Genomic DNA, 11,975 nt, shown 5'->3' with positions numbered 1-11,975 from the left:
TTTTTTTTTTTTTTTTTTTTTTTTTTTTTTTTTTTTTTTTTTTCAGTACTGGGGATAGAACTTTATTTCCATTTTTACAGTGAGAAATGATTCCAGGATGGGTGGGTATTGCAAGTAAATGGTAGGGCCTGGAGGTGAGCCTCAATTTCTGGGTTCCTCAGCTTTCATATATTTTCTACCAGGTGATTCTGTGCTCCTCGTGCCTTGGTTCCTAAATACAGACGTGAAAAGGATGGCTAGATGGATACATGAGCCTACCCAAGCCCTAGTAAATCAGTGTGTGGGTGTGAGGCCAGGTTTGGGAACCACCACTGCACGATGGCTTGGAAGGTGAGTTAACCATTCTTCCCATCTGGGGAAGGAGATTTGTGTAACAGTGAGGTTGTTTTAGCTTGTGCTTTTGAATGAGCCTTATCTGAATTCAAATTTGATATTTGGGCCTTGCTAGTAATGATCTCCCAGGGTTTATTGTGAAGATGAAATAATACCTATAAGGATAAATTATAAGAAGAACCTCCTCTTTATTTTCTGCCTTCTGTGTCATCTCTGGACTTAGAAGTCTAGGAAGCAGGAATTCCTGGATTCTTCTGTCTTGATGTTGGGCCGAAGTCCCTTGGGTAATAGTCTGCAAGATGAGCCCACACTTTCCACAGAATGGGGACAAGCATTTGACCCCACCCATGTCTACAGACCTTAGCTTGTGGCCTGCATCACAGGAATGAGTGCCCTCAAGGAGGTGTCCCAGCAGGGCAAGTGACCATGGGTGGGCAAATGCTCCCCTTCCTGGCTGGGCTCAGTCTCCCTTTGTTGCCAGTATAAGCCTCTAGAGATTGGGTGGGTGGGTGGAAGTGTCAGAAATGTGACTTGGGAGATTCATTCCTAGGGGTGTTCCCAGAGAGTTGCCTCCAGTAGGAGCCAAGGATTCATACGCCGGGGACACTCTGGGCCTGACACCTGTTGGCCTGTGGGACTGTGCCATGAGGGTGGGGCTGGCAGAGTGGCCCGTGTGGATCCAGCTGTGGATCACCTGATGGCTTGCCTGAGCTTGCACGCAAGTCCCACTGGCTGGTCTCTGGACTCTGGAACAGGGCCCAGACTTCCCCGTTCCCCTCCCTTCCCCTTCCTAGTAGGGGGCTCCCCAGCCCTTGGAGCTGGTAGAAAACACTGGCAACACCCCCTCTACAGAAGGCCAGCCTGGGCTGACTCCCAGCTGGGAGCATTTTTTCCTTGACCTACTTGTTCCCTGCAGCTCACTCTAGCCTGGCTCAGGATCTAGCCTGGCTCAGACAGCCCCAATGGGGCTTGTGTGGCCCTGGGTCCTGGGAAGCCACCTGTGGGAGACTGGGGGTCAGGAGAGGGAGTTAAGGGTCAAGAATAGGTGAGGGAGGCCTTTCTCAGCTCAGGAGATGAGTCACCAGGCCCCAGACTGATGTTATGTCCCAAGTCCTAGGGATTCAGGTGTCTCAGGGAAATCTGTGATGTGGTTGCCACGCTGGAGCCTGGACAGAGGCAGTGGGAGCTGGGATGCGGGTGCAGGGACAGAGCAGTCCCTATCTCCCTGTGGATGGTGTCCCTGGTGTCTGCTTTCTCAGGACAGCTGGGGCCTGTGAAAACCAGGGAAGGAACTTGTGAGAGGAACAGAGAACCTTGTGCTCATGACTCAGGAACGCCCAGGCCAGGGTGGGGACCGTGGGAGGGGACAGCCTTGTGACGAGAGGGAACAAGAGCAGGAGTTGGAGGCAGAAGTTTGAGATGGGGGCCGTCAGAGGGGCTTTTGGGAAATGCAAAAGTGAATGCATGGGCAGATTTTGCAACAGCTCCAGGCCGGCTGTCTGCCCATGTGCGCGCTGGTCCCTGCCCCACCCAGGGCTTCCTCATCTCCCACAGGCCCCACTGCTGCTTCAGCTTTCCCAGCCTGCTCCCAGCTCTTCGCTGTGCCTCCATCCTTCCCTGTGCCCGTTCCTCTCTCCATCTTCCCTTGCTCCCTCTGGCTGCCTGCCCTGGCCCCTATCCTGTGCTTCAATGTGGGCCCTTGGGAACTGGAGTTCACAGCAAAACAGGAAGAGCCCATGAACAGGAAACTGGGAATGGGGCGGGGGTGAATGGCCAGCAGTAACCTCAGCTCCTGCCTCCCTCTGCATCTGGGCAGAAGCATGGTGCAGGCTCCCCCTCTCCCCACAGCACCCCCCAGCTCCTCCATCACAGTCCTCCACTGTTCCAGCAGATGCCACTGGCAACAGGACCCAAGCGTGCTGGACGCTGACATGGAAGGAGAGGAGTTCAGGGACTCCGTGGGGCGCGTGGGTTCTGACCCCAGCGTCGCCATGGCGTGTGGTCTTGGGCAAGGCCCCTGTGAGTGGAGTTATTCCTGCTCCCTCCCTGCTGGCACTGCTGTAAGGACCACAGAGGTAGTGAAGGCTATAGGACTTAGGATTAGCTATGGACAGGTTCAGGACGATAGGGAGACCATAGCTTGGAGGGACTGGGAGAGATGCCAGCTCTGGACATGCTGTAGGCCACACATAGTACAGGGATAGGTTTGATTCTCACAGCAACTTTATGTTGTTATTATTGTTTTTATTACTGTTATCATTATTTGAGACAGGCTCTCATTATATAGTTCAGGCTGGCCTTGAACTCACTTGTGTCCCAGGCTGGCTTCAAATTCTTGGTGCCTTATCCTCCAAAGTACTGGGATTACAGGCGTGCTCCACCATGCCCAGGTATTATTATTATTATTATTAACACTGTTCTTATTGCCCCCATTTTAAAGAGGCTCAGAAACATTTATCAAGCTGATACGGCGGGGCTAGGGTGTAGCTCGGTGCTAAGGTGTTTGCCAAGCATGTGTGACACCCTGGGGTGGATCCCCAGCACTATGGAAAAGGACTGCCGGGGAGTGTCATGGCCAGGGCCTGAACCCACTATCTGAGCCCAGAGCCCAGATGCTAAATGAGCGTGCTGAGCTGAAATGCCTCCAGCTGACAAGTATGAGACAGGAAGAGCCTTATTTTCTAGTTTACTAATTGATTCAGCAGACAGGAGCACAGAACCTAGTCTGTTGCCTCCATTGTGCCAGGTTCTGTCCCAGGGATTCTGGGGGAAAGAAAAATAAATGGAGCCTGGTGTTTTCTCCAGGGATGGACCCCAGGCATGGCTTTAGTCTCAGTGGAACCTGCCACGGCCTCATGTGTCTTTCTGGGCCCATCCTGGGCTGGCTTCTGGGTGCTGCCATCTGCTACCCTCCTGTCCCAAGCCTGCCATTGCCGCCAGCCCCCACTGTGGCCCTGCAGGGCACCCACACAGACTCACTGGAAGGCTGGGCACCTGCCTTTCCACCCTTGGCCTTCTACCAGCTTGGCTGTGTCCTGGGGCTGATGGGGAGAGCTTGGCCCCTTCCCAGAGGCGGGAGGAGGAGGCAGCCTGGGAACGCAGGCTGGGCTCAGTGTCGCAATCATGGCCAGTGCGAGACCTTTGCTCCGAGAGGTGTCTGGAGGGAGGGAGGGAGGGACGCTGACTTCGGAGGCTGCCGGGATTGGGGTGGGGGTGCCTGGGAAGCAGACCTTCTGGGAGAGCCAAACCCTCAGCGCGGTAGAAGCGGGAAGAGGGGAGAGACGGAGTCGCCCCAGTCTGCAGGACACGCGACTGTCGTGCTTAGGGTAGGGGACTGGGTGGTGACGGCTGAGGGGGCGGCAGGCTGGGGAGGAGTCAGCCTGGTGGGGAAGCTACTGAGGCCCGCCGGCCAGGAAGGAGAGGCGGCCCGACCCCTCTGAGGTCCCTCCCCTCAGCCTCTCCCCACATCGCTCCTTCCCTCTGAGTTCAGCGCCAGTCGCAGAGGGGACTGCACCATCCTCCTGTCCCAGCAAGGGGGCTCCAGAGACTGTGCAGCCAGGAAGTCGTGACCTGGGGACGCGGTGGGTCTACTGTCCTGCGGCCTGGGCTCTGCGCATGGTTGGGTGGGTGGCCCCTGAGAACCGTAGAAGGGGATCCTGGGGGAATTGAGGGGTGACCGCGAGGAGCTTGGCAGGGACAGACTTCTGTTTAGGTCCCAGAGGAGCTCTGAGGAGTCCCAGGGGAGGCGGTCCTGTATGTGAATTGGGGAGACACTTGGAGCAAGAGATTGTGCTGTGACCCCAGGAGGCAGGACTGAGATTCTGTGACAAGCAGCCTTCTGTCTGCGCAGGGTGCTGCCCACCTCTGGCTCTCCCCAGTGCTGCAGCGAGGGGCAGGAGCCTGACAGAAGCAGGGCAGATGTCCCCGCCATTCTGATGGCCCCGAGTAGGGGCTTGGGATGAGGGGTGGCGTGGTGGCTGACAGCTCAACTTTGCAGTCAGAGAGACCAGGGTTGCAGTCTTAGCTGTACCATCGCCTGACTGAGGTCGTGGGCCGCGTGCTTAATATGCTTGAGCCTTGATTTCCCCAACTATAGGGGCTTATGAATAGTCACAGCAGGGAGGATTGCAAGTTTGAGGCCAACCTGAGCAGCTTAGTGAAAGGCTTTGTCTCAAAATCAAAAGTAAAAAGGGCTGGATGAGCACTTGCCTAACATGTGCAAGGCCCTGGATTTTATCTGCAGTGTCGCCCCCCCCAAAAAAATGAAGTCCTGACCTGAGGGGATATTATGAGGATGAATGTAAGTCTTAGCATGGGCTGGTATATAAGTTCAGTGCCACCTGCTGAAGAAAGGCAGGAACAAGAGCAAGGAGCTGCGTTCTGGAAGCGTATGACTTGGGTTGTGCCTGCAGGACGGTGCCTTGGTAATGTCCAGGGTTCCAGGAAGAGATGTCCTTGTGGCTGGAGGCCCCTGTGCCTGGTAAGCATCTTCTTCCAGCCCTGTCCCCTGTGCCCAGCCTCCAGCTCCTCTCCCCCACCCGGGACCTGGCCTCCTCCCTGCTGCATTCTGCCCCCCTCCAGACAGCAGTGCACAGCTGTCTCTGGTTTGCTTGCCCCTGCTCAGACCACCCATGCCCTGGCTCCAACCCTAGGAGAGCTGGCTTGTCTAGTGCTTACCAAGCCCTGGCTTGGGAAAGCTCTGATCTCTGAAATGGATGCCCACCAAGGGCAAAGGTTAACATCTTCATTTAAGCTCTTGATGTACAAGGATCTGCACCCGACCAGTCCTAGAACCCTGGCATCCAGGGGCGGGAGCTGGGGTCAGGCACCCTCTAAGGGTGGAGGGCACTTTGCAGTTTCCCAGCCTGGGGACCTCCGTTGGAGGGGCTTTAGATTCCCCTGTACCTCTCTTTTGGGCTCAGACTCTGCAGTGGAGCTGTGGGAGCCAGAGGCCCATGATGCCAGCAGCCAGGCCCAGGGAGGCAGCAGCTGCATCCTCAGCAAGGAAACCAGGATGCCTCCATCTGCCAGGGGAACTTCGGCAATGGGGCTGGAGGGGGAGGAGCCCAGAGCCCTGCTCCCCAGGGTGGAGGCCCTTCCAGAGCCCACAGGTGAGGAGCTCTTGGATTTGGAGGAGATCAGGGCTCCCTGGATCTGTGTTTTAGGGTGACACCTTGAGGTCTTAACTTTTTGGTGGGGGCGGGTACCGGGGGTCAAACTCTGGTCCTTGTGCTTGTGAGGCAGGTGGTGGCACCACTAAGCTAAATCCCCAGCCCCTTTGATCTTACGTGGTCAAGCCCTAAGACTTCGGGGAAACAACCCGAGTTATTGGAATGTGAGTTCTGTTTCTACCTGAGGATTTTCTGAGCCTCTGTTTCCTTGTTTTTTTGGTACCGGCGATTGAACTCAGTACCTTGTGCTTTCAATGCAGGTGTTGGCACCACTAAGCTAAATCCCTGGCTCTGTTTCATTCTTTAGTAAACAAAATGAATAATTATGATTGTTGTAAGGATCAGTGCATTGTGAAGGGCTCCTACAGTACCTCGGAATCACTGCCTTCCGTGAATGAGAGCTACTGGTTTTACAGTACAGAGACCAAGCCTGGTGTGGCGGCTTGTGCCTGTGGTCCCAGCTACTTGTCAGGCCAAGGTGGAGGTATTCCTTGCACCTAGGAGTTTGAGGACAGCTGAATCCCATCTTGAAAAAAGAGAGAGAGAGAGACTAGACTTGATATAATGAAGGGAAAGAAGGTCACTGAGTGCCCACTGCAGTGACTGAGTCTGGTCTTCCCTGACTCCAGAGCTCCGACCACAGAAGCGGAAAAAGGGGCCGGCTCCCAAGATGCTGGGCAATGAGCTGTGCAGTGTGTGCGGGGACAAGGCCTCCGGCTTCCACTACAATGTGCTGAGCTGCGAGGGCTGCAAGGGATTCTTCCGCCGCAGCGTCATCAAGGGGGCCCACTACGTCTGCCACAGCGGCGGCCACTGCCCCATGGACACATATATGCGTCGCAAGTGCCAGGAGTGTCGGCTCCGCAAGTGCCACCAGGCGGGCATGCGGGAAGAGTGTGAGTGTCTCAGGCAGGAACTAGGGAGAGGCCAGAGGGGAGAAGCGGGTGCCTTGCCTGCCGGGGCTCCCAGCTCCCGCAGGCAGGTTTAAATCCCTTCCTTGCTCATACCCACCCTTAAAGGAGCCTCAAGCCACCCTCCGTGCGCCATCCTGGCTTCCTGTGCTCACAGCTGGCCCGTCCCTAGGTGTCCTGTCCGAAGAACAGATCCGCCTGAAGAAGCTGAAGCGGCAAGAGGAGGAACAGGCTCAGGCCATGTCTGTGCCCACGGGGGCTGCCTCGCCCCCCCAGGTCCTGCCCCAGCTCAGCCCGGAGCAGCTGGGCATGATCGAGAAACTGGTCGCTGCCCAGCAGCAGTGTAACAAGCGCTCCTTTTCTGATCAACTTCGCGTCACGGTACTGGACAGGTCTGGGGAGCGGAGGCTGTACCCGAGCCCCATGTGGCTCCTGACGCTCAACTCTAAGCAGTCTGCCCTCTCCCTCCTCGCCCTCCTGGGTAGCCTTGGCCCATGGCACCCGACCCCCAGAGCCGGGAGGCCCGGCAGCAGCGCTTTGCCCACTTCACGGAGCTGGCCATCGTGTCTGTGCAGGAGATTGTCGACTTTGCCAAACAGCTCCCTGGCTTCCTGCAGCTCAGCCGGGAGGACCAGATCGCCCTGCTGAAGACCTCTGCGATCGAGGTGGCTGCAGAGGTGGAGGGAAAGAGAAACACCAGAGAGGGTTGGAGGGGTGTCCAGACATCTGGCCGGGAGAGCCATCACTAGCTAGCAAGCAGGGATAGGGGACTCAAGCTGCCCTTGAGGACCATGCACCAAGAGCACCCTCCTTGCCCTGTGCAGGTGATGCTTCTGGAAACATCCCGGAGGTACAACCCTGGGAGCGAGAGCATCACCTTCCTCAAGGATTTCAGTTATAACCGGGAAGACTTTGCCAAAGCAGGTAAGAGTTGAGGTCACCAAGGCCCTGGGTTGGATGGACAAGATGCTTTCAGTGCTGGGGCCTGTGGTGATCACAGGTGTGGGTCTAAGGGAAGGTGCCACTTGCTTTTCCAGGAGAGGAGACTGAAACATTGTTTTGTTTTTTGTTTTTGGTACTGGGGATCGAACTCAGGCCTTCGCGCTTGCAAGGCAGGCAGCGGAACCACTGAGCCAAATCCCCAGCCCTGGAAGCTGGAACATTGATGGGCCTCTCTCATCCGCTCTGTAGACCCCTGGGGCCCTGCAGTGGGCCAGCTGTTCTGTGTTCCAAGAACCTGAGGGGTTCAGGGGAGCTGGAGGAATGGCCTTCATCCTTAGTTGAGCTAAAAAAGAAGGTCCATTTAAATAGGCATTCTGGCCCGGTGTGGTGGTGCACACCTGTAATCCCAGCACTCGAAGGATGAGGCAGGAGGATCACTGTTAGTTCAAGACCAGCCTGGGCTACATAGTTCCAGGTCAGCCTCAACTGAGACCCTGTCTCAAACAAAACAAAACAAAACACAATCTGTGTTGGGCTTCTGCATAGCATGTTTCCCGAAGAGATCTTCTAGCTAGAAAACAAGTTTGGAAACCATTGCAGCAAGCCTTTCATAGTCAGAATGAACAGGACTTTTTCAGATGTGCTCTTTCAGGAACACGTGGACCAGTCATTCCCTACTCTTTTTTTTTTTTTTTTTTTTTTTTTTTTTGTACTGGGGATCAAACTCAGGACCTTGCATTTGCGAGGCAGCACAGGCACCACTGAGCTACATCCCCAGCAGCTCCCTACTCTTGCAGTCGCTCGTGGAACTTGAGGTGAAATACCACAGGCATCTCCAAATGAGATTGCTGTGGGATTCTGGAGTGGTCCCCATAAGCGATGGTTGGCTGTCTGCTGCTTTCATGGGGCTAAGCAGAGGTTTCCTCATATCCAGCTGCTACTAATTTTTGTGTGTGGAAGCAGGGTTGGGAAAGGTTGGGAGGCTGTGGCATTTTGGAAGGTCTGGAACTGGGACCCAGTAGCTTAACAGCTGAGGGAGGGGGTCTGAAATGGCTCATGCTATGACTCCAGGGCTGGCAGAGCCTGGTTCATAAAGCCTTCCCTGGTTTCCGGTGACTCCGGCAGCTCATGTGTCTCTTGTCCCACCATGGGCCATGCAGTGAGTTCTCTGGGAAGATGTCTCCCCTTAGCTGTAGAGCAAGACGGTGTTGGCCCCTGTTAGCTTCTGTAGTGCCTGGCATGTTGCCTGAATGTGTCAGCAGTCAATGGGAGTCATGTGACGACTTTTGCCCCCTTTTTTGGGGAGGGGCCATGCTGAGGATGAAACCTAGGACCTTTGCACTAAGCTGCATTCCCAGCCGTTTATTTTGAGACGGGGTATTGCTGAGTATTCAGTCTAGCCCAGCTCCCCATCTCTACCAAACCGCGTTTGGCTCCAGTGGTGATCGTCTCAGACCTCCTTTCCTTCTTCAGAATGCCCTCCTCCCTCACCCTTCCCAGCTCTGACATCCCTGTCCCTGCAGCTCTGTGGACTCGTGCTGTCTGAATCTGCACCTATTCATAGATTTCTTTATATAGCAGTTTTGATGTCATCGTGTTTGTCTTTCTCATTTAATCAATGAGGAATGGGGGAAAGGGGACGAGGGCTTTTCTATGTTTATTGTTTTTTTAAAAAAAGTACTTGTTTATTTCTTTGGTCTTTTGCTCTGTTGCTTTTTCCCCTGAGGAGCTGTATTTTTGGGGGCCTCCTTTCTGCTCTACATGCACCGCCATCTGTTGTACATGGTGGGGGAGAATGGGGGGCCAGTGCCCTTCGAGGTCCATCCAGCGAGCATCAGCAGCCCTGCACAGATACATATGCATGGCCCCTTCTAGAGCCTTCTCTGAATCTTTGTAGAAAGGGGCTGCAGGGCATATTTGGGGGCTTAAAACCTCACCATAATATGCTTTATAAAATGGATCTTGCCCATTAAATGGATCAACACACAATACTTGATAACCACCAGGATGAAAGTACAGGAAGCGACTAATTGAGAGGCTTCAAATGGAAATGTGTAGCAGATGGTTTCTGAAAGAACTCTGAGAAAGCCTGGTGAACAGTGAGGTACAGAGGCTTCCACAGGGTGGGGGACGAGTGCTCTGAGGGCATGGCTTTCAGTCACGGCTTGTTGCATTTCAGTCTTCTCTGTTAACTTTTTAAAAATGTAACAAACACATGGTAGAAACCACATAGGACACAATTTATTCTAGGGACTCTTATGAGATAGGTACTATTCTTATCTCCATAATACGGGTGGGAAAACCAAATCCCAGAGGGGTTTAATGAGTGATTATGGTCACACAGCCTAGTGAACGCTGGACAGAACCAGCACCAGAGCCCACACGGGAGGCACCTCCTTGCTGGATTCCCTCTGGGAGGTGACGCATGCAATGGATCCCTTCAGAGTAGTGAGGCCATTTGCCAGCACAAGGGCTTGTCTACAAACGAAAACAGAAGACACTTCTATTTCTCAAAATGTGGAACCCTTAGGCTGGGAATTTAGCTGAGTGGTGCCTGCCTGGCAAGCACAAAGTCCTCAGTTCGATCCCCAGTACCAAAAAACAAAACAAAACAAAAAACACCAAACAAAAAACCGAAAACGTGGAACTCTCAAGAATTATAATAACAGACTATTTTCATATAATTCTCTGGTGCTAAGTACTCTGCACAATTTACAATTTAACCATCACAACAGTGTTATGAGGTTGATTCAGCTATGAGGCTCAGAGGTTAAGAAGTTTGGCTCCACACAGCAGGGCCGCAGAGACTACTTAGTGAGTTCCGTCTAGTTCCCCAAGTTATGGAGCTGGAAGTTCCTGCTGCTTTTGCCACGAGCCTCAGCCTCCCTTCTCCTGACCCAGGGCTGCAGGTGGAGTTCATCAACCCCATCTTCGAGTTCTCCAGAGCCATGAATGAGCTGCAGCTCAATGATGCGGAGTTCGCGCTGCTCATTGCCATCAGCATCTTCTCCGCAGGTGCTCAGGAGAGGCCAGCGGGACCCCAGCGGGACCCCAGCGGGACCCTGGCTCCCGGAAGGGGTGGAGGGGAGCAGCTGGGTGGGACACATGCCTGCCCTGGGGGTGGTGACTGGGGTGCGGCACTAAACCCTGGCCAGACCTGCTTCTCAACTCTTGGTGACCTACAGACCGGCCCAATGTGCGAGACCAGCTCCAAGTGGAGAGGCTGCAACACACCTATGTGGAGGCCCTGCATGCCTACGTCTCCATCCACCACCCCCACGTGAGTGTCCAGCGTCCCGCGGTGCCTCTTCCCTCCGCTGTCACGCCCTGTGCCTCCATCAGCCTCGGTCAGCTCCCCTGCCCCAGACCTCGCAGCAGGCGAGAGGCAAAGCCGGGACTTGGCCCTCTCCCTCCCTCAGGACCGACTCATGTTCCCGCGGATGCTGATGAAGCTGGTGAGCCTGCGCACACTGAGCAGCGTCCACTCGGAGCAAGTGTTCGCCCTGCGTCTGCAGGACAAAAAGCTTCCCCCGCTGCTCTCTGAGATCTGGGATGTACACGAATGAAGGTCCCTGGCTGTCCCCTGGAGGTGGACCAGAAGACAGGAACAAACGTTGCTGGGAACTGAGCAAAGGAGATCGATCCTCCGTGGCATTAGAGGAGCATTACAGGGTTGGGGCTCTGTGGCTGCCGGGCGTGGGGGCCTGCTAAAGCTGTGCTCTGTGTGAAGACCTCCTGCCCCGCTGCGTGACTGACCTGGGGGCCGCTTTGCACAAGGTTCTCCAGGGTTAGCCCTGCCCATCCTGCTTCCACCACTTCCTGTTTTTCTCCACAGGGCCCCAAAAGAAATTCTCCACTGTCACTCTGTGGGTTGGCCATAAATGCCTCGGGGGTGCCACACTGATAGGTCTGGCGTGTTGGAACAGGAAGACACAGATGAACGCAGAGCAATGAATGCAAACCAATTTCTGGGTGGGGGGGCGGTGAGGAGGAGGCAGCCCCTGTCCTGCAGGATCTGCTGCCTCGAGACTCAGTCAAGTCAGAAGTGACAGCCAGAGGGGAACTCCTTTTTCTAGCCCCGTTGTGCCCTGTGGATCGATGAAATGCCGAGGCTTAACGACCCTCTCCTCTTTAATGATCCAGTGGTCGTGTGTACATAATGTCTTAGTTTTTCCTTTGGCATCTGAAAAAGGCATAACCTGAAATACTCAGGGCCGGGTAGTCTCTACTTCCAGTCTCCAGGCCCTGTGGGTTAGAAAGAAAAGCCGCATAAACCAGGCGAAGCACTCCCCGCCCCCGCGCGCTTCGCGCGCGCCTCCCCGCGGAGCGTTGAACCCTCAAAAGCCTGGACTCCACTTCCCAGCAGACGTCGCGGCTCAGGCCACGCCCCCTCCTGGGCGCACGCCCGGGCAGGTGCGCCTTCGCCTCTGTGCACCCCTATCGCCCAGAATTGGTAGGCTCCAGTGTCCGGGCTGTCGACTGGGCTGCGCAGGCGGCTGGACGCTTCCAAGTCGCGTGCGGGGGGGGGTCGAGGTCAGGTGTGAGGAGCGGGCCGGAAAAAATCGCAGGAGCGGTTTATTTTGAGAAGTCATTTTCGGATTAAACAACCTGTCGTCGA

At 55.0% G+C, this 11,975-nt stretch overlaps 1 protein-coding gene across 5 annotated transcripts in view; it reads left to right on the top strand.

Annotated features, from left to right (window-relative positions):
* Nucleotides 1-11,956, top strand: part of Nr1h3 (nuclear receptor subfamily 1 group H member 3) — a 14,122-nt gene extending 2,166 nt beyond the window's left edge. The window contains exons 1-11 of one of the 5 annotated variants that reach the window (XM_010612430.3): nucleotides 3,511-3,659; nucleotides 3,824-3,914; nucleotides 4,746-4,813; nucleotides 5,256-5,444; nucleotides 6,134-6,400; nucleotides 6,588-6,796; nucleotides 6,901-7,080; nucleotides 7,240-7,339; nucleotides 10,259-10,372; nucleotides 10,543-10,637; nucleotides 10,777-11,955. In XM_010612430.3, the coding sequence (XP_010610732.1) occupies nucleotides 4,783-4,813; nucleotides 5,256-5,444; nucleotides 6,134-6,400; nucleotides 6,588-6,796; nucleotides 6,901-7,080; nucleotides 7,240-7,339; nucleotides 10,259-10,372; nucleotides 10,543-10,637; nucleotides 10,777-10,923 (1,332 nt within the window). In that variant the 5' untranslated portion in view covers nucleotides 3,511-3,659; nucleotides 3,824-3,914; nucleotides 4,746-4,782 and the 3' untranslated portion in view covers nucleotides 10,924-11,955. Of the gene's footprint in view, nucleotides 1-182; nucleotides 331-3,510; nucleotides 3,915-4,584; nucleotides 4,814-5,255; nucleotides 5,445-6,133; nucleotides 6,401-6,587; nucleotides 6,797-6,900; nucleotides 7,081-7,239; nucleotides 7,340-10,258; nucleotides 10,373-10,542; nucleotides 10,638-10,776 lie in introns of those variants that run through there. The other 4 variants (XM_010612432.3, XM_010612431.3, XM_010612429.3 and 1 more) reach the window with 4 other exon arrangements.
* Nucleotides 11,957-11,975: the final 19 nt, after the last annotated feature.

This window comes from Fukomys damarensis, unplaced genomic scaffold, assembly GCF_012274545.1.
Source record: "Fukomys damarensis isolate Sample0158 unplaced genomic scaffold, DMR_v1.0_HiC HiC_scaffold_27, whole genome shotgun sequence".
Taxonomy (NCBI): Eukaryota; Metazoa; Chordata; class Mammalia; order Rodentia; family Bathyergidae; genus Fukomys; species Fukomys damarensis.
The sequence above is the reverse complement of the archived record's forward strand: the minus strand, read 5'-3'. Positions and strand labels throughout refer to the sequence as shown.